We start from the raw sequence: 23,320 nt of genomic DNA, 5'->3' as shown, positions 1-23,320 counted from the left end.
CTGTCCCCACTTCCACATGAAAAGGAAAATAAATTGACCTTGGTGTGATAATTAAAAAGGAAACAAAAGATCACTTGAAAGTAGAGAAATGTATATTCTCCTGTGAAGAAGAATAATAAACTGCTTCATTCAACCCCAAGTAATTTGCTCCCCACTTTTTCACAGCAACAGCTAAAACAAAAATCAGTTATTCCCACTTGTTATCTCTGGCAATACAAAAAAGAATGGCAAATACTGCCATCATTCCACAAACATTTCTCACTTTATTTGCGCATTCACACATGGTCATATTTTGCATTTGATAACAGTCTATACATTGTGCTCTTTCCCCCAAAAGAGGCTTTCAAACTATGAAGTTAAACAGAAGAACAGGAAACCTATTCAGATCTCCTACAACAACAGCTTTTTTTTTAATCCCTGCAAGAATCTCATGGTATTCAATGAATTGGTCATAGCCTTTGATCTACAGCTGGTAAAGCATAATTTATTCACTTAAACTAAATAATTTACCTACAGGGCAGCTTTAGTTGTAATAGATACCAGTGACTGAAGCTTATAACTCAGCCAGAAACATATTCTGCAGTGTAATTACAGTAACTGGCAGCTTTAGTTTTTCCTACTTTCTTTCTTACAGGATGCAGAAGAAAACAGCACGGACACACAGACACACAGAGACATACACACACAATGGATTAGGGGTTTGAAATGGTTTATTACTTTCCATTGACCAAATAAATAAAATTGCACACAATTTTTTAGAGAAGGGACTGCTACAGTTAGGGTTGCAAGAGATCCTCTGTGACAAAAATAACTTTTGTAGGACAAAAGGAATTTCATTGACTTTTCTGTCAATATGTAAAACTGCTTTATCATATCAAGAGACTCCTAATATGGCAGTTTCCTCATCAGACAATGTGTTCCTCTGCTGATTTCAGCTGAATACTTTAAATTTACTATTTTACAAAGGGCTTATCTGTATTTTCTGTGCATATACAGAATTTTCCTAGTGTGACCCTGGTCTATTTCTGTATTTCTCTGCTGCTCAAGAAATTGAGCAAAATTTCCTACTTTATCTGCATTGAGAATAGAGGTAGCTGTGGACATACATGTTAAAATCGTTGTCTTACTTCATGTGCACTTACTGGTAGTCAAACAAATGCCATCATAATGAAACATTACGTTCTTGTTTGGAGCTGTAGAAATCAGCATTTCTGTTTTCATAGAATAAAATTTTCACTTTTTGCCTTTCTAGAATAACTGTTACTCACAAATTAAAATCATTCATCTCCTACTGAATGTACAAAGCTTTGGTGAACAATTAAGTGTTAATACTGCCAAACCTGGCCTGATTTAATTTCTTTAGAATGGCAGAAACTCGAACTTCCTCTTCATTTCAGATTTACAGAATAAAACCAGAGAGGCAGCAGAACTGTTAGAATTAGAACAGCAATGTTTTCAATTTTAAAAAAGTAAAATATATAGTAACACATATGTAAGACACCATGCCTAATGTATAAAATAGTCCATATAAAATTAATAGTCCAATATATAAAATTAATACCAACAGTCTTCAACTTTAAATATTTACTATTTTGTTACAAATAAACAAAAATGGGAAAATGGGAAAGAACAACCAGTCTTTCTTAAAAAGAACTAAAATTAATTCAGCATCAGCAATGTTAGACAATAAATAAGATAATGCTTATGTTAGACAATAAATAAGATAATGCTTCCAGATTAAGGAACTGTAAAAAGCTTGATTTTATATTGGATACTGAATAAACAAAGTATTTGAAAGGTTATTTTTTTATTGCAGTTTTAAAAAGTTACCAGAAGACTTATTCATGCATGCTACATCTTTCCATACATGCATACATCTTTCCTCTTGTCCCCTCAGGGGTTTTCTATAGCATCTCTTTACTTTCTAATTAATTTAATAAAACAAAAAAGTAACACTGTATTAACAGTTAACAAGTGATAAACTAAGGAAGAGATGCATAGATGATAATAATTTCCATTCATCTGACTGTGAAACATTTGATAATTCTAATTGGATCTAATATTTCAGGGTAATTAATGCACTGCTGTCGACGCTTACAGCTGAATTCCCATGGGCTTCATCTACAACTGTAATAATTTAGTTTGGAGATAAAACAGACCTAAGAATCATAAGCAGGGACTCCTGGAAACACAAACTGGCAATATTTCACAGGTGCTACGCAGTACCATGAATGATTCATTTGTTTATCACTAGTATCCTCTCTCATCCAAAAACAGTGGAAACTTCAAGGGTACCAAAGGCTACTAACCAGACAGCCTTAGAGATGTGCCTGTTGGATGAGGGTGTTGGGAATGGTTGCAGCTAGAAGCTAGTTAAAGAGGCTCCTTATCCCCTCTCAGTTTGAAATAAGGATGAATTGCCTGATCCCATACTTACTCTCCTGCAAAACTCCCACGTTACTCTGAGTCTGACAATTGCAGACCCTGTCTGAGCTACAGCCAGCACTTTGGTGAATATAGGATGCTCACAGTTTATACTCATGGTGCCATACTTGTCCCTGCTGGCTCAAAAGACAAGTCTTCTATGATGTTGGTTCACATGACAACCTTGCCACCACATTCAGGGCAAACCTGTGCTGTGGGTAAAGTTTACAAGCTGCTGAGCACTGGTAGGTCTGCCCTTAGTTCTCTCCTTGCTCATCAACAATTTGAAAATAAACTATATCACAAAAACAAAATACAAATTTTGAAATATTAACATCCACAGTGCTATGTATGCTCACTCTCTTTCCTGCACTGCCTTAATATGATGGTCCTTTCAGTTCATGCAGAGCATGGCATGTGTTTTACCCAAAATACCTGAAATTGTATTTTCAGAGAATCTTGGTCGTGCAAAGTAAATGTGTGGAAGGAAGAGGGAAGCAAAAATGCATAGATAACTACTTATAAAAATATTTAGCAGGCACTGACCTACCCAACATACAAGTTCAAAGGGCTCCTGAAGTATTTGCAAAATCTAAATCACTGCTTACAAACTATGTCTGCACAGATTCAAAACCCAAAAGTACACTTTGCTTTTTCAGGAAAGATACCTTGCAATGAAGAACACACTCTGTATTGCAAAAGTGCTTAACCACGTATTAACCAAACATTTGCTTTCCAAACACCGCTGTGCAGAGAGAGCGAGCAGCTATTTGAAACTAAATGGACATTGCCAAGATTTTGGTGCCTCATTGCTTGCATAAAACATTCAACATATGGATATGTGCAATAAGTAAAACATTGGTTTGTGGCAATTTTTCTCTTTCTAAAGCACCTATTGTTTCTTTTTGTTCATTGATCTTCTAATAAAGGGCAAACTCCAGCTTGCCCAGGGCAGCACACAGAAGATTGAAACTTCAGCAGGGATTCTCAGCTATCACGCAAAGCACTAAGCTGCACTACTGCCAGACTCGTGACAGCACAACACTGAGCTCGCTTTGCCCATGTCCCACAGCTCCGAATGTGGAGCAGGACTCATGCTGCACAGCCAAGAGGAAGGGAACGCAATCCCCTCCACACCCATGGTGCTGTGCGTGCCAGCCCCACAGCACAGCAGTGGAAATGACAAGTCCATCCGCTACACAAATTATTTCCGGTCAAAATGGGAATGTGATCGTAGATGGAGGCATAGCCAAAGTGAGCAGAAGAGACCTGAGGACACCTCAGCTATATGTGAATTTTGGTCTTAACTCTTCAAAGAAACTCTCTGTTTCCACTTTGAACACTTCTCACAGAACTTCTTACTTATGCACTCATTGTGTAAGGATTTAGCTTAAGCACTAATTCAGTATTCATTGATCTCTGCAAAACATTCCCAGTTAAATTTGTCCACAATGCTCATAAATATTTGGTAACTGGCAGCAAAGTGTTTGCATAAAGGCATACAGATATCCATATGTTCCACAATAGTCCTGACTAAAAGAAAGTGCTAACAATCTGAAGCAGGCTCACATTCTGTGATTATTTCAAAACATATTTTCTCCCTCTCTCCGCAGTTTTCATACTCTAGTTGGAGCATGAACAGATCATCACTTCAAACTACCTTCCATTTCATTCTATTGCCAGCATATAACATACTCACAGAAAGTAAAAGACACATCTAGATTTTCCAGTCAGCTGCAGATGAGGAGGGAATAATATTTCCCTCAATTACAGCAACCAGCATTGTAAATTACTGTCATTTTACAACGCCAAATTATCTCCAATACAGAGAAAAAGCACACAACTACCAGTGCTTCAATCTGGAGTGCCTACTGCACTTTAGTGTTTGCATAGGAGACCCTTCTGTCCCACAAGACCCATTCCTAATTTAAAACCATCCAAGTGACTGTTTGCTGGGATGGGACCATTCACCCTCAATTCTTCCATATGAAACCGCTCCCAGTCTACCCTGCCTGCTCTGGACATGTCCATCTTTCTCTTCACGGCATCAAGCATGAAAGGACAGAAAGCAACATCTAACCTTTCTCATCACCACCTGCCTGAAAATCCCAGTGGTTTAGAGGCAAGAGCACATGGACATTGCTGGAAGCAGGCTCCAGCCGTCAGAGGCATGTGTACAATATCTGTCCTCACTCCTCTGCTGACTTCCATTAAAACTGGCCAAATGAAACATACTGATTCATCCCACTGGTGCACTTTGTTCATTTCTACAGTGTCAATCAAAAAAGAAGTGGAGTAGAAATCAGTGGCAAACTAAATCTCCCAATGCCATTAGATGTTGCTTCTAATTATCCTGTAAATGGAGCCTAGAACACAATTTCTGAGTGGCAAACATCCCACATCCATGTGGGAGGGGACAGGACTAGTCCCCTGCACTGCTTGATGCCATCTGCTCAGTGGCTGGATGTGTGGCCACCGAAGACCTTTCTCAGGTGCAGGAGTCAACTGTGGTAGTGTTTGCCAGTGTGGGAGGCTCTTACCTTGTCTTAGCATTGGACAAACCAGGATTGCTCAGATCCAAACTGGGCAAAAAGGAGATGAAGTGAAGGGCTCTGGGCTGGCTGGGTGCCAGGTGTGAGCACACTGCAGCAGGCTGGTCACACCCAGCACTCAGTATGTTCCTGCTCCAACAGCCACAGGCTCCCTTCTGCTTCATGTGCCAGTCACTATTTGGAAATCTCACATGATTTACTCATGAACAAAACCCAATAAAAACAAAATAAAACACAAAGCTAAACTGTTAAGCATGCATCCTAGAGGGTTTTTTGGATGTTGATTGCAATGCTGATTGCTCTCCAGATTAAAACAAAGACTGGCTCACATTGTGCTGCTGGTGGGTTTACCACTGTACTGCTCCCAGCTACCACTGTACTGCAGGAGGCTGGGCTGTGCCAAGGAAAACACTGACAACAGTCTCACAACTCAAGTGCTTAAACAGCACAGGCCATAAAATATCTTCTATCAGATGTTCCTTTTCTTTGAATTCTATGTTAAATGGCATGAGAAAAGTTAGCTGAAATTAATTTAGCTGAAAAGAAAATAAGCACAAGAGGTGGTAGGAAGTGAGCAACCTGAAAATGGAACACAAACAGTTAGATAAATAAGATTCATCTTGAATGGAGACAACTTCTAAGAGGGCCCTATGCCAGTGCTGAGACAGCCCAGACCATCAGATGAACATGACACAATGACAGGATTCAGAGGCACAAGGATTCTACATGGAAATTGTCCGAGCACAGAGAAATTTTCTCTTCACTTGCAGTTAGCAATAAGGATATATCTGAGGTACCAAATTTAACAGTAATGATGAAACCTCAGGCAAAGACTGTTCTGTCATCATCTCCTTCATTCTATTCCATGATACTTCTTTACTTGTCAGCATCTCAATCTGTAGTGACGTGAGGTTACTCTTCTTTTTGCAAAGTATCTAGACTACTGTAGCATGCTGTAAGAAATGGCAGAGTAATAATCACACATTTTTCAGCTTTTGCTTTCAATGTGGTAAAAATTAATCATTTTCTTGTTAAGTTATTAAAAATAATCCTGTTCTACTTCAGGCTTCATTTCCCTTTAATCTCACTGGGTTGCTGACTGCACATATGCTGCAGTTGTTAGCAGAAAGTAAATTTACCTATTTGATTTACATCCCTGAGACTCACAATCTCTTATTTGTCTCCTGAGTTTTATCTAAGGCTCACCTGGGCACCTTATTAAGCCCTTTTGTTTGTTTAACCACTAGTGTCACATAAAAATGATTACAAGCTGCCATCGTGTGATCTGGGAATTCTCCTGCCATAAATGTGCTGCCAATATAACACTCCAGCGGCAGAGGCTGGCAGTGAAGTATCAGAATGAAAACAGGCATATACACAGGCACTGCTAACATTTGTAGATTGATTGACCTCCCTCCACAGTTCTCTCTCTTGAAAATCTAAGTCTCCAAGTAAAACAGAAAAGAATAGAACAAAACAGCTCAGTTGGAGGGATCTTACAGTGATCTTCTCATCCAGTTTCCTGACCATTTAAAGGCTGACCAAACGTTAAAGCATCTTATTAAATTAATTGTCCTGATGTCTCTGACTGGCTGACAAGGCCAAAGTCCTCAGACACTCTTCATAGGACATGCCTTCCAGCCCTTCCACCAGCTTTTTTGCCCTCTTCCAGAAAATGACTTTAGTATCCTTCTTAAATTGTGGGGCCCACAATTGCGCATAGTGCTCAAGGTGAGGCTGCACTAACATTGCATACAGGGGGAAACACTGAGTGCACCACAGTCTCTTACTTGTTTTCTGAAACCACTAATTTTAATTATTGCCATCTTCCTGCCATAGACTACAATGAGCTCTACCTTAAAATAATCTATTTACTTATTTGATTTCAGACCTCTGGCTGATCACACTAACAAGAAGAATCACCCTCTTTCTGCTCAAAGAAACTGAAAGGGCCATCACTATTCTGAAAACATGCACAAAAATGAAGCTGCTAAATTAAAGCCTGTACCATCCCCAATGACTGAGGAATGGGAATGGCACAAAAAGCCTCCCTGACTCATTCTGTTGAAACCATACTTCTGCAGATGACCAACATTACCAGAGGAAGTCTTAGAGCAGAGATGGGACTGAGGGGGCATCTGCAGCTGAAGGACTGGTCTGTGTGCATGATTTTGCAAAGGAATGTAGCAGCACTTGTGTTATTTCTGATGCAGCAATTGCTCTCCAGAGGTCCTCTCCAAGCACCTTCACCTGGAATTTAGCCTTGAACAAAGCCAATACAATACGTAAAAAAGTCATGATGATATTGTGATTGACAAAGTTATATCTTGACTCACATGGACTCCTAAAGGAGTTTCCAAAAAAAAAAAAAAAAAAAACCAAAAAACCAAGGCATATCAGAAAAAACAAAATAAGAGGATGTTTCGGGGACCTCATTAAAAATTAATAGAGATTTTTGTCTTTCAAAGTTTTATCATCTCTCAGACAGTAAAGAGAAGGATAAAGCTCTTTGCTCACTCATTTTGTTATGGAAAGAGAGAGCCAGATGATCAGCTGATACCAATTATAAGTTATTGGTCAAGATTACAGAAGGAAATGAAATATGGGGGCCGACTGATCCAATTTCTAGCAGCACTGAACTGGAGCAGATGTGAGCATCGAGCCCTGCAATCCTTTCCTCCCACATGTCTTTTTCTCCTCTGAATGGTAACCCATGAAGGGAAAACTTGGCTTCTCAGTAAGTTCCCGTACTCCATCTAGGTTCCACTCCTTTGCATTCTGACAGTATGCAGAGACCACAAAAGTCCCCAGTGAACTCGGGGTGTTCACCTCCATTCCACTTTTCTCATCGTATGCATATGGAAATGAATATTTACTAGCTGCTTGGAAGAGTCAGTACAGAACATTTACTCATGTGAAAAAAATGGAAAAAACCCTATCCTGTGGAGCTGTCTTCCAGGGCTAGATTAATTTTTCAACACAAATGTTATTTTCTGAAAGAAAGAAACCTCACTAATTTCCTCTAATTTTTTCTGATTAAAAAAAATCACCACTTTACACTACTATTTCACATTAGCTCACCATTTGCCCAGAATATCTAACACTAATCTTCCTGTGTAATACAAAGTTTGCTAGAATTTTCTGTTCACTCAGCTACTTTTTTTTGGACATGTAGAAAAGCCGTTTATATACCTGATTCTATTTCTCTAAGTTTTCTAGTCATTCTGAACATCTCCAGGGCTCTCAAAAAGAGGAGTATTTGGCCACTCTTTAAATACATTTTAGGATTTGTGCACAGTGAGGTTGTTGTAACTAGTGTATCAAGATGAGTGTCATTTAATGCATAGCTAATAGGTATTTTTCTTTAAAAAACAGATTTTTATTTTAAAAATCCCACTTTGTTAACCAAAAGAAAATTATGAAATGAATGTGCAAAACCGCTGTGACAGAACCCACAAATGTATTCTTTCACCTTTTAATTACATCAGGCTTTATCATTATATCTTTGTATGACTTTTTATCCTTGTTTTTTGCATTAGCGTGCTTTATCCTCTTCACTGACGAGTTTTTAATTTAAAAGTTACAGCTGATTTGATTGTTTATTCACAACTGCATCTGCTGCAGCAATTAAACTTTTGGTTGTGCAATCACTTGCTGTCATCATATAGCAGTGGGATGCAGTCGGATGGCAAACACACACATACATTAAAGCTACAGGAAGACTGTAAATAAATAAAAAGTAACCAAAGTAGTTTTTTACATGCTGAATCAAAAAGAAAGAAATGTTATGACACTGCAGTGACAGTGGGAGGGAAGGGAATGTGATATGCCAGACGCAGAAGAAGACAGATATGCGGCTGTTTGCAGAGCAATGTAGAACAAGTATAAAATCTGCACCGCCGTTCCCACCCTGGCAGCTTGGCTGTCTGCACTGTACAGGTTCAGATCTCTGACAGTCTCTTGATCCACTCTCACAACGCAGAAATCAGGCTGGCATGCCAGAGACAAGGTAGCTTAAAGCCATTCACCTTCTAGATTGAGATGCAGTAACACTATGAGTGTTGCAGAAGAGTCCTGCAAATCTCAGATATAATTTTGATAGTTTCAAAGGCTTTATTTGGGATGCAAAATTTTCCTAAATGTTCACCTTCTGTAGCCATGTGGCTATGACAATCACCAACATTTCCTTACAAGGAAATACAGACATCCATTTACAGCTCTTACAGTTACGAAGAAAAGCTGTGAAATGTGAAACTTACTCTTAAAAGTTAGAAGTCAGGAGAAAAATAACAATAATTTTAAATCATTCCACTTTGAAGCTATTGATGATTATTCTTGGCACCCAATTTTTACTTGTTTTTTACTTCAAGTTAGAAAACAGCAGAAAAGCCATAAAAATTCTTCAGGGACTGTGTCTTTACATCTGCAGAAGAAGAAACCAATGTAGCAAGGAAAAAGAAAAAATATTTTTTATTCCTTACTAAACAACATTACATACTGAAATATACATATCTTTGGTATCTTCAGTAGAGTGTATCTAGTATCAAACAGCTTCTTACAAGCAGTGTAAAATTTTAATTTCTGTTTTGGTCCAAACTGTTCCAGCAGGGAACAATTTTAAGACTGGAAGGATGGGACAAGCCCATATTAATTCCTCTTTTGTCCTGGCCTATCAAATTATTCCTTTTCGCAAAACTACCCACAGTGTTGGAAGCATTGAAAATTGGTTTTATAAAAGTATTTAGCTTGGCTTCTAAACACACCTTTGCTCTACTGTTAGAGAAACACTATGGTGTATGCTGATAAAGAAATGAGTTTCAAGTTTCAGGTTTATTTGATGGACTTCTCCAAGTTCATAAAAAAAACAAAAAAAGAAAAGGAAAAAAGTGAGGAACTTTCTTATTCATAAAGCATCTTGTAATTAGTAACACTATTGTGCTTCTCATCTTCTCATCTATACACAGCTGAATTTTATATTTATCGCAGGCACGTCACACAATTAAGAGATTCATTTGCCTCCAGGATGTTTATACACCAGCTCTCTCTGTGGGTGCACAGGAGGCTGAGCAGGAAGCAGGACAGTCCTGCTTCCCACAAGTGACTGGCTTCTTGAACTTCAGCCTGGATGGGCAGAGGATTAAAATCCAGTCATCACACAAGTGTGCTTTACTTGTATAAAATATGACTTTCCTCTGGTGTGATGTGCACCTTGGATTTTTAATACTCGAATTCTCTCTAAGTTAGAGAGTTTAGAATTCTCTAAATTCTACAGAATTGACTATATTCCCTAAAAAATAGTTTATTTATTTATACCACTACCAGTGAATTTTTGCCTTGGTTCCATATTGTTTACTCTTGTAAGACATATCTTTGAAATCTACTGAGTTGCTTATATAATTAAGGACTGTGTGTTCAGACATCTAGAAAATTCACATTGCTGGTTCTACATTTAAAAAGAAGACGTCAAAGTAGCTGCAATCAACCCAGAGAAATTCCTTTCTTGGCGTATTACAGTGATGTACACTAGAGAATAGCCGTGAATACTATAATTATTTTAGGTAGAAATTGCCTATGTTACCATTAAAACAGCTACTTAAACAGTGGGGGGTTAAAACCCCAAAAAAGATGGGGGATTAAAACCCAAAAAATCTCTTAAATCTACTCAAAACAAATGAAGTTACTTTAGTGAATGTTTGCATATTTTGTGATAGTTTTATCACTTTTCTTAATAAGGACAGCTTTGAGAAAATCCCACAAGTAAGGAAACAATTACTGGTCTAAGTGTTTTTATCCATGTGGTGACCATCTAAAAAGCTTCTATAAAAAAAGTCTCCCTTGCTGAATTGTTTTTTACAGTCTCACAGGTATGCTACACAAAGGCTACAAAACCATCAGTAGCAATATATTAAAATATATTCTGTGACATGGGTTGCTAGGAAGAAACATGTTTATTATGCAAAAGCTAGGGTAGTATATCGCAAAACTTACAAAAATGACATCTGTCAAAAGTCAGCTTTTCTTCTAGCTTGAGGAGAGGTGAGGAGAGGAGAGGATTTGAATTGGAAGGGAGCTACAATGATCATCTCATCTTACTGCTCAAGCACCAACATTTAAAGCATGTTATTAAGGGCATTGTCCAAATTACTCTGGCAGGCTGACAGTCACTGCAAACGTGGGGCATCAACTCCTCTCTAGGAAGACTGTTCCAGAGTTTGACCATCCTCTTGGTAAAGAAATGCTTTCTAATGCCCACTCCAAATCTCCCTTGATGGATGCAGCTTTGAAATATTCCCAGAATTTTTTCATGGGCTACTACAGCATGCCCAATATACAGCATTGTTTGCAACAGGGAATCCGAGGGAGCACACTGAACTGACTGCACAAAACAACACTGGAACAAAGGTCAACGATGGAATAAAAACCAAGGTAAGTTAGACTGGTTTAAAACAAGGTTTAAATTGTTTCTATTTCACTGGCTGAAAGATTTCAGTTGACACAGTGTTGGTGGAAAAAAGATACTTCAGTCTTCTTCATATCTTTTTAAACAATTTTTTTTCTTTGCAAGTATAATTCAATTTTTATTTTGGCTTTCTCTGTAACTAAGACTTTTATTTCAAAGTCTTGCTTTTTGTCAGAGCAGCGAAGAAAACTCAATTTAAGATAGAACCTCAGGCATGCAGAATATATCAAATAAAACTGAAAACACATTTCTTCCCCATTTCCTACACTATAAACAAGACAAATACTTCATCACACACATGCACAAATTCCACAGTCCTGGCCACCACGAAGTAACAAAAAGAGAGAAGCTCTGAGAATTAAACTAAAGCAACCTTAGTCCCCCTGTCTTCCCAGGACTCAGCAGCCTGTGCTGCCCTTTGCCTGGACACGGGTGCACACATGTGGAAAGGCCCATCAACTACTCTTCATCCCACCACGAGAAAAGAAGTGCAGTGTTACGGCTGGAAGGACATGAATAAGCCTTTCTGATGTAGTCCTCTGCCTCCAGTTCCCTACCTATTACTTAGGTTTGGCAGCTTGTGGCTGAGGCTGAGATAGCCAGTACCATGTTTGGCCTAGATGAGAAAGGTGTGGAGGTCTCAGAGTTGGTGCAGCACCTCTTGTTGTGCCTTCTGCATCACCAGTGTTCCTTGAGCTGTAGCCTTTGGGGATCTCTGAACCTCAACCCTAAAAACCCTAAAAGCAGTTTGGGGTTGAGGATGAGGCCCTCAGTGACGTTTTACCAGGCAGAGAAATGATCAAGTAGAGATACCACCCAGAAGATAACACTTCTGTTACAAGCAATAAACTGCTCTTTTATTCCAGCCTCCCAAGGGAATTTGTGGAACTGGTCCTGTCTTTCGGCTCCTTATGTTACATTTATCTGCCATATTATTCAAACAGCACATATAATTGTAGAATATTCAAAACTGCAGAATAAATTCGCATTCATTAACTCCTACAAAAGTGTGATGGACATCATAGATTAAGAATAGAAAGTATAAACAAGACATCAATTAATCTAATTTCTCCAATTTGAGGCAATTCAAGGAAGGTACGGTGTGGAAGAGAACCCTGCCAAACTAAGTGCCTGGGCACTGAAAATAAGGCACTTGCTTAAGTGCTTTGAGGGACAGGAGACCAAAACAACTTTATGGACTAATATAGTTATTTTTTTTCCAAAATGGTGAAAGATGTGCCTGGCAGGGCTTTCCCATGTCCCTTTGATTGCACCACTGCACCCATTTTTCCTTGTCCTCTCAAATTAGTCAATATTTGTGAAATGCATTCGAACTGCACTGTTTCCTTTAAAATAACCTCTCGTACAGCGTCATGCAGGCCCTGGTTGAGGCAATGCTCCCAAAATGATGTCAATGGGAGCCTTGCCCAAGAAAGGACTATAGAATTCAGCTATATGTGAAGAAAGGCTTGAAACAATGGAGCATGGTATCAGGATAAGACTTTATATTTCAAGCATATATTTATTCTTTACACTAAATCACTGAGAGTGTGGGGAGAAGAGGGGGATGTCACTTTGGAAAACCATATGGTACTTTGATTTCCAAGCCAGAACTGTGCATACTGAATGTTTATAGAATCTAGTGATATTCTCTCCTTTCTGTTTATTTCTGCCACCCAGAGAAACTCTGGCCAAGCACCAATCAAATATCCAAGCAAGCACAGGGAAGGAGGGAAAACAGCTCACCACTAGGCTTATAATTAGCAACCTAAACCTGGAAGGAGGTGCTTGGGAAGTGCCTCTGATGCGTCTGGATTCCAGCGCTCACCGCATGTCACGAGTGGTTTCGGAAATTGAGTTCTCAGTCTCTGCAAGGGGTAGGGAAGACATACACAGTATTTTTGGCTAGACTGAGCAGGGGCATATGTGGAGCAGCTGCAAAAGCAGACATCCGTCTGCTCTCAGAGATCGGTGTAGGAACAAAAATGCATCTCTCAGTGATGACAGCTAACTTGCTCCTGGCGTCTCCCGGGTTAGCTGTGTCTCCCTACCTGTGGCACACAGGGCTGCTGCATTTACTTTGCTTCAAATAAAAACAATGCAGAGTGTCCTCCTTATCACCCTGTACTTAGGAGAGTAGTTGAAGGAGTTATTGAGGTACATAGAAGATTTGAAATCTATCTTAATAGGAGACAATCTTCATATCCAAGCTCTAGACTTGATATAGAAACCTTCAGGTCTTTTTCCTTGGGAGTCTTATTCCCTTCCCTGCTCTTATCTGCTTACCCTTTCCTTTGAGTGTGAAAGCTAGCAATCTCCAACTACCCTTTCATTTTTCAGAAACAGTAAAAGGATTACAAAAAGCATAACAAGCTCACAACTCAATACACAGTATTTTATGAACAGGAGCAGCTTTCACTGCCGATCACCCTCAGCATTACTTTTAGACGGAATCCAGGATGCTGCTGGTGCACTTCCTACATAGATGTTTCTGCTGTACTAAGTATGGTCTTATTAGCATTAGAGAGGTCTTATTAGCATTACACAGGGTAGAAGTCACCTAATTTTGCCTATATATATATATATATATATGTAACTTCTAATTCATAGTAAGTTTTTTGCATACCATGAAAATAGCAACAATTTTAGAATCAGATTAAAGCTACTGACCAAACAAAACTTGTATCTTTGATATGGAAAACTCTTTCATTTTTATAATTTCCTTTTACTATTAAATTGGTGCTCAAAAGTTCCTTTCTCTATTCTTGAAACAACTATTTACTAAGAAAAACATACTTATTGAAGGTTGCCAAAAGTGTAATAACCTCACATCTGTTATATTTCAAGTATATATTTTCTAAAACATTTGATATTTACTTCACATGTAATAACAGTTATAAAATCATTCTTAAGTCTGCTTTGTGGAACCATAATGTAAAGCACTACACGCATGGGAGAAGCACCATGGGAGCAAATGCAAAAAGGGAGTAGAAGTGTTAGTAGCTGAATAACTTACTAGTCACATTACAAACTACAACCCAGAGAAGCATAGTAAGAGGAGTACTGGAAGTCTGGAAACCCTGCAGGGCGATGAGTTTTAAGAGGTCCAACATAATTCATTTAAAGTTTTAAATCTGTTAGATAATTTATAGATCAACAAATATGTAAAAACAGAATCTACTAGATAAGGACATAAACTTCAACTAGTAGCTCAAATTAGAGAAAATTAGCTGTTTAAAAAAGCCTTCTTTGGGGTTAAATTTTCCACAGTGTGGCAACATTTCCCCAGGGCTGGTGGTGGCTCTTTGCAGGCTTTGCACTGCAAGCCTCACCCCAGCCATGAGCTGGAAAGTCACTACTGACTGCATTACAGGAGAAGACCAGCTCTCTGACTGAACTGATCCTCTTTCCTTTTGAATTTTAACAAGCTTTGTGCATTAAGCTCTCTTTAATTGCCAGAGTAGCCAGGAAACAGGCACAGTCACAGTTAATTGTTCATACCTATTCCACTTGAGAATTCAAGTGAGCCTCCCAGCAACAGGACACAAGGAAATGGCCTCAAGCTGTGCCATGGGAAGTTCAAGTTGGACATCAGGAAGAATTTCTTCAGAAAGGGTGAGTTAAGCATTGGAACAGCTGCCCAGGGAAGCAGTGGAGTCACCACCCCTGGAAGTATTCAAAAAACAACTGGATGTGGCAATTAATGCTATGACTTAGTTGACAAAGTGGTGTTTGCTTAAAGAATGGACTCTATGATCTAGGAGGTCTTTTCCAACCTTATTGATTCCATGATCCTATGCTTTTCACTGGGTCTTGAATATATAAGCCATTGAGATGAACAATGCCTTCTAAAACAAGTTTTTAGTCATGTTTGGAACAAAGTACAAAGAGAGCTGACTGCTTTCCAGACATTTTTATGCATATGTGGGTGCCATGGTAATATGCACCAATAATGGATGATAATCCCCACGCTAACAGTTGCAAAAAAGTCATCTTATTTACCCATAAGATTTTTTTAAAAAACATTAAGGTGACAGCTTGCTTCACATGAATGTGTTTCTTATAGGACAGCACAATGAAATACAATACTTTTCCTAAATCTCAAAATTGCTCCTTAATGTTCTTCAGAAAATACAGTCAGGAACTGCAGTCTAGATCATGCTGGACAAAGGTGGTGACTAACATAGTAAGTTACAATTAGCTTATTTGTAATGTCTCAAAAGACAATCAATAACACAAAGACCTTCATTTGTATCTATCAAACCCACATATACTCCTTTTAATTGAAAAGCTCTTAACTCCAGTCATTTCCTGGATATAAAGCTACCTTACTCGAGCTCCAGCATTTTTAATTTCCCGTGCATTGAAAAGCAGCATCCTCAGCTCACAAGTAATGCTTACATAAAAGCCTTGCAGTCAGATCTCTTGGTGCCACATTGTTTTTCAGGATATGAAGACAACAGTAATGTAAACACTCTGCTACTGCAGAATAAACACCATGTAGCCACAAAGCAGTGATGACATCACCTGTAAATTATATGGGATTAATTTTCTGCAATGTAAACTGACTTTCTATGTCTCCTGTTCCTCAATGCACTCTAAAACAGTTTGTTGAGAACAATTAATATCTTCCAGTTTTAAAGCAAAGATAATTCCTCCTTAGGGCATTACTTCATATCTCACCTTTTGTGTATCTAAAAATCTTGCTTCCTCCCTCCTGGATGAGAATGTCCTTGCTCAAACAACACATTTAAATGCTATTGATGTTTCACAGCTGACTCAGGTATGCCTAAGTCAAAAGCTTGCAGGGAATAGAATTTTAAGTAGCCAGACATGCTTCTGCAGCTTATTTCCCTAGAGTTTATACAAATAACACAAGAACAGCTGTATTGGATCAGAGCTAACATAGATGTAGCCCACTAACCTGTCTCTATTGGTGTCCAGAAAGGGATTCCTACTGAAGAGAATAAGATTAGGGAAAGGATGTAGCGATACATCCCCAGAATAAGCTCTCCACTTTAAGAGATCTGCAGACCTGAGATTTCTACTTCTGTGACTGCAAGTTAAGTGTGATTCCAGCATCCAGGTATTACATATAGGAATGTGTTTTCTTTGGAAACTATTCTTTAAGATAAAAAAAAATACTGATTTAAGCAATAACATATGATATTAAGCAAATATTGCTATAAAGGAGTTAACACTGAACTTCACATATGTTTCACAATAACCTTTTACTCAACCAGTTTGAGAAGTTGTGGATGCCCCACACCTTGTGTTATAGGCCAGGCTGGATGGGGCTAGATGGCAGGGGGGTAGAAACTGGATGACCTTTCAGGTACCTTCCAACCCAAGCCATTCTATGATTCTATGATATATTCCTGTCATAAAAAATACTGTGTTAAAAACACATGTAGGATAATGGATATTATTATTTTTAAAATCCCAAATCTTAATTGTTGTATCTGGATGAACGGCTTTATCTTCCTTTTTTTTTCCTCCTTGCCAGTTCTCTGAAAAAGCTGATAAGATAACACATTTGATTCTATGACTATGGCAAGCAAAGTACATTCAAATCTTTACCTCATCTGTGCTTACTAATGTACTGCTTCAAATAAAGTTACCCCAGAGTGACAATCAATCTCTCAAGGTGCAGAAATGCCACGCGAAAGCCTTTCTGCTTTTCAAACTAGAGTGGCAATAATGGGATCTTCACAGAAATCCCTTCTACATATTTGCCTCCTCTCAGGAAGGCTTCTTAGCTGTAATTTAGTCTATCAATAATTCTCCATCTTTCATGTGGTACATACCTTGCATATACACAGCTCGCATGGATTCTTCTTTTTGTTTTGAAACATCTCAGAAGTTGGAAATTGCCATCACAGAACTTCTAATGAACTCAGCTAAAAAGACACTGACCCTTATCCATTCTCACATTCAAAGCACAGACACAGAGTATCAATTCATTCTAGAACTTCTCAAAACATTTTTTTTTTTCATTCTGATGGAGACAAGCAGCACCAACAGGTGCTAATTCACAATTTGGGTGATGAAAGGATCAATAATTTATTGTAGTGCCCTGTGGTATCATGCTGAATGAAATGCTCATCAGGAACCAAAGTGGATGTAACTTGGAAAAAAAACCCAGCCTGTTAAAAAAAAAACAACTTTTGAGGACATCAAACTTAGCAACTGAGTGTTTAACTTTCAACAATATCCTGAACTTCAAGTGGAGAGAAGATTCTTCTGCTTATCATTTGTAGAAAAATAAAGATGACATCGAGCATCTGAATCCTTCTTTACATCACTCTTTACTGAACTTGGCCTTGTTTACTTTACAAGACAGACATGTGTTTCTGGTATGATGACCTTGTGGCCAAGTTTGTCTGCAAGAAGTTCTTGAGCTTGAGGAATGCTGCATATTGATTTTTCCTCTGGTTCTGAATAGGTTTCTGCCAGATTTGCTCCTCTTTCAACTTCATTTACTTTTGTCAACTCATATGTCAGAGATTAGAAGTCTCATGGAAAAAAATATGAGTGAGAGCAATACTTTCATTCATAAGTAAGATTTGTGGCCAAAAGGTGTGACCCTTTTTTAATACCAGCATGCTGTATAGTCACCAGCAAATAACATGATGAGCCAAGTTCATATAATGAATAAATTGCTTCAGATTGACTTGGGAAAGAGAAGAGGACACAAACAGAACACATATGTGCATGACACTGCATGACTTGCACTCTAAATTTGAGGTCATTGATATGTTCAATCAACTAAAATAAATAACTGTGCAAATTTGCCTCTGCAGTTTTTCTTCCATACCTTTTTGCACTAGTAAGGAAATAAATGTATGGCTTACCTTTCAAAACCAATCTGCCGCAATGTTTTCTCCCATGTCGAACCTGCACAAAGAGGAGAAAAAACAAACACCCTCAGTGAAGAACCTTTTTTGTGTGAACACTCTTTTCCTTTCCTTGTGCAGCTGGGATCTGTATATTAAGGAGATTTTTCCACCTCTAGAGAAGCACTTGTAAATAACATGTGTTTTCCCCAGAGTGGAGAGCTGTTGAGAGCGGCTATCACGGGGCGACGTAACAGTGAGAGGGGTATCAGCCTATACAACCTTACATTGCAGAGCAGCTACAGTTCACTGCAATTCCAAGGGTGGTCTCCTCTGCTAGAGCAATGTGATCTGGAAGCGCTGAGCTGGCATCTCACATCACACACTCTTCACATTTCAGCTTTTCACTTTACTATAGTTTGCCTGATTCTTGCTGAAAGCTTTACAGCTCCTTCTGAAATTCAGCCCTTTTATTTTTAAGCAAAAGCATGAACATGTATTTCTTCTTTATTGTTTAACCCTTCATATTCATACAAACAGCTGCAAAGGACTCTTTCTCAAAATAATAAGGACTCAGCCCCAAAAAACACTCAAATATGCAGACTCATCCATTGCCCTCAATATTTCTGACACACTTAATACAAATTTTACTGAGATTTTCTCCAAAATAACCTCCAGACACACTTCAAGCACTAGGCATTCAGTTTTCAGCTCTTGGTAGTTTTCTTAGCTTTTTGCCAGCCCCCTTTTTTTTTTTTTTCCAACTATTATGAGGTCATTATAAACACAGGCTACTAAGAGCACAGATATCTCAAGTCATGTAGGTCTGCTCAGCAAATGTGTAGGAGGACATGAAGCTGCATCATAGTTTGCTCTCTGTCCTTTTATGCTGCTGTGGGAAATGCAACAGGACTGCATGCCATGTAAGCAACTACAGTTCTTTTTGAATGATTCATCTCAATCATTCATGGAATTCTCAAAATCAGAGAAGAGACAATAATTCCTGTTGCTGGTGCATTCCATCACCTAAAGGGAAATATAAATTAGGAACAAAAAGATTCCCTGTGAGTGACATTAAGCTGGGCACTTTTAATTACCCCCATTCAGAGCAAAGCAGGTACGGATTTCAGGCCCATATCCAGCAAAACACAAAGCAGAGACTTCAAGAACAAGGTGGAGAAAGCTCTACCTTTACTATATGGGAAAAAATATAAGTTAAATTCTGTTCTGGAATAACTGAGCAATGTTGATTGTTTGATGAGTAGCGAGAGCTTCTACTGGGGCACTCAGTATTTGTCTGAGGTGGGGTAAGACTTCTGCCTGCACAGCTACATAAGACAATACACTCATCACACTGAGTTAATATTTTATGAAAATAAGTTCTCTAAAGACACCTCTAAAGCAGGACAAGAAAGACTCTCACACATTTATTTCAAAAAATGTGAAAAACAAAAATAATGTCTATCATAATGAGCCATAAATGATTGAGATAAATACAGACCCGTTCCATTAATGTATCCCCCAAACCCATTCTCTTCTGCTCATCTCTGGAGTGCAACTGGTTTCACACAGCATCTATGAATCAAGCCATTGTTAAAAAGGTGACTGTACCGCTCTACAGGTGGCAGGGCAGACACAAGCAATTCTCCATATATTTTATGTAATCCTGATGACTTTGGAAGAGTAGCCAACTCTGAAGATTTGAAGAGTGTTGAAGAAAAGAAATCTCAACAGCACCTCCTAAAGCAAAGACCAGTACTGGCATCTTTAGTCTGAGTTTCTATGCCTTCCACTGTTATGTATAATTGTGTATGAATTTTTCACCCCATGACTGGCTACACTTCATTCATAATATATAGATAGAGTCCTACTGGAGAGAGAGGGTGGGGAGAGAAAGAGAGAGAAAGGAAAAAAGCTATAGAGGAAAGGGAATTGGGTCTCCATTGGTTTGAAATAATCTTTTGGCTGCAGCTGGACACCAGAATACTCTTTGAAATGCATCTGACTCCTCTGAAGTAAAGCCTGCCAAGAACACAACTAACATTTCATATTAAAAAAACAAATCTTTTTTATGGAGTCTTATTTTAAAATGTTTATGATCTAAACATTGTGTTTTAAGACTTGCCAATTCCATTCACAATAGTATCAACTTCTACACCACACTAAGAGCCAAAAGTACATACCCTGAGGTAACAGAAGCACTAAAAAGAATAGCGCTTTTAAAAGTCTAGAAAACCTACTATTTGATTGAAACCTTACCCGTTGCTTCCAAAACATAAAACAGGGTTTATGTCACGTAATTCTCATTAAAATAAAAAAAGGAGTTAATCAAGAATTAAAGACTTGATCTTGCTCCCAAGGAAATCAATAGGCATTTGGCTATTCAATTCAGTCTTTCTCTCTGCTAGGGCTGGGGAAAATATTCACCCCTTGACTTTCAGAATCAATCAACTACTACACTCGAGTTACTAAGTTAAGGTGGCTTCCCTTTGCTTTTTTTTTTTTTAAATACCATATCTGTTTATAAGAATGCCTTAATCTGATACCCATGTAATTAAGTTTTTTTTTCCAGATATTTTCTCCAGAGTGCCTGACCATTCTCATTTATTCCAAAAATTCTGTTTCACATTAACAACTCTAACTTCAATATTCTTCAAAGAAATTAAGCATAATGCATTTCCAGAATTTCTGCTCACATTTAATAGGAGCAATAGTAACATGCATACCATGTCCACATACACACTCAATGAAATCCTAGCATATGAATGAGAGTATAAGAATGTGAGATTTAATAAGATAAAATCCAGAACATCCTCCTTAAGTGAAAAGTTGCCTTCTTTGACAGGTAGGCTTTCATTCACAAGGCAGTTGCCATATTTAGTTTGGCTTGGTTACAACTCTCTGCTTACTATGAACTTACTATGGATGAGAGGATTCACACACCATTGCTAGGTTGTTCACCTTTACAAAACATGAAGGTTCTTTGCTGCTGAAGTGCACTGGTGGGCATAGGGAAAACATACAATAACATATTCACTGGATCACAGAATCATGGAATACCAGGTTAGAAAGGACATCAAAGATCATCTGGTCCAACCTTGGAAGCACAGGCTAGACAAGATACCCCAGCATCCTGTCTAGCTGGGTGTTGAAAGTGACCAATATTGGGGGAAGAATACCGGGTAAATGATTTTCATCCTTTTATGGAGGTTGCACAGCTATTCACCTTGAGCCATATCATGGCCTATCTGCCACTGCTGCACAGATCTGTAGCTGTTGAGGGAGAAGACTGGCATGCATTGTAATTGAAACTCATTCTTCCTTTGCCATTCCCATGCACATGGGCATGAAGGTCTCTGTGGATCCTGTGGTCCCCATGACTATGTGCAGTGATTATCAACAGCTTGCTGCCTTCTCATTTCTCCAGAGTTCGTGGCTACTTTAAGAATTACATGCCTGTGCCTGACTCTGCTCTTGAGGCTTTCTAACAGTAAGAATAATAATTCTTGCATTTTTTTTCTCACTGTGATCTGACATAAGGACAAGAGAAGAAAAATAGGGCTTAACTGAACCAAAAGACAATGTTTGACATTTTTCAGTAAGCATTAAGTGAGCCTGTCAAAATTCAAGTATACAATCAGAATTATATGAAGATCTCCAAAGACTGGAATAGGAAGAAACATCTGTTAATGCCATAAATCAAAAGTTAAAAAGGGTTTTTTTGAGCCTGTCCATGGGGTGTTACAGAGAGTCACCCAGACTCTCCAAAGGAACAAGCAACGTACCAGACATACCCCATTACATTTAGATCATGAGTAACATGCAGGTGTGATGTACATAAACCTATTATGATACTTCAGAAACAGGCAGATATTCTTGCAAGTAACTTCAGTGATCTTTATCCTAACATTTTTGAAGAAAAAGAATTTTGGAAGAGCAGCTGAATTTGTAATGATTAAAATATTCCTATCAATTTCAAAACTTTGATCTTAAGCCTCTGACACTTACTGGTATACTCCAAACCATGAAAAAAAAAAAAAAAAAAGGGAAAAAGCTCTTTCACATATTCAAGAGTTACAAAACAGAGATACAGAATACTCCAGAAATTGAAAGAAACACTTTGCTAAACCTTTCCATTTCAAGTGCCACTTCTCTCAACTCTGCTTCTCAAACAACACAGAACAGAGCAGAAGTTTGCAGAGTCCAGCCCCACCAGACTAGCCGGGGGATCTGAGTTTCTTCAATGCACACCTTACAGCTCTCAAAAAGTTGAACTAACACATTGTCTTGTCTTGCTACAGCTTCTTTTTCAGTGGATACACACATACTATATAAACCACTTGAGGGTCTGCAGTCTATTTTCAATGTATTGGGAAACATTGCTCTGCTGTGTATTCTCCTTCATCATCTCAGTACTTACCAACAAGTAACTAACAAGTGTTACAACTACTAATGAGCTGAAATCTTCACACCTGATAAAAACTGCCATATTTGGAACATATTTGTTTCAGCAGCTTCATATATTATTAACGGCCTTTACAGTTGCTTGTTCCTAGTAACAAGCTTCTATCTTCTTCCAAACAAAAACTAAAACAGCTATGTTTTTTTCAGAAATCCTACTTTTTTTTTTGCTTTTTAATAAATATAAAACCATAGATTTTATGAAACCAAACTGTAGTTTTGACTAGAGAAATGTAGGTGGCATAGGGAAGAATTTTTCTTACTTGCTGCACAGTACCATAGAGGTACCATTAATATTTGGCCATCCAATAGTTAGTTCCATGCAACGTGACTCTTATAGAAATAATAATTTCTCTCATGTGAAGGACATCAGGCAATGCTACCTTGGCATTTAGCATCCATCTGTCTATTTTGAGAAAAAAAGCTCTCTTACACTTCCTCTTCCCTTGATTCAAATTACTTAGCCTGCACACTGCACTCATCACTTTGCAATTTTATCTCCAGTCTATCATCTGGGATAATGACAACACTTTATTTTAGCATGAGATCTCCTAGTATGGCATATTACTACTCTGCTGTATTCATGC

General features: G+C 38.3%; 1 protein-coding gene across 1 annotated transcript in view; it reads right to left on the bottom strand.

Annotated features, from left to right (window-relative positions):
• The window catches only part of PIEZO2 (piezo type mechanosensitive ion channel component 2), a 235,025-nt gene that overhangs the window by 132,869 nt on the left and 78,836 nt on the right, over positions 1-23,320 (bottom strand). The window contains exon 3 of the mRNA XM_053989372.1: positions 18,291-18,333. Coding sequence (XP_053845347.1) covers positions 18,291-18,333 — 43 coding nt within the window. The remainder of the gene's footprint in view (positions 1-18,290; positions 18,334-23,320) is intronic.

Source organism: Vidua macroura, chromosome 1, assembly GCF_024509145.1.
Source record: "Vidua macroura isolate BioBank_ID:100142 chromosome 1, ASM2450914v1, whole genome shotgun sequence".
Taxonomy (NCBI): Eukaryota; Metazoa; Chordata; class Aves; order Passeriformes; family Viduidae; genus Vidua; species Vidua macroura.
Note: the sequence above shows the minus strand (reverse complement) of the source record. Positions and strands in the feature narration are given on the sequence as shown.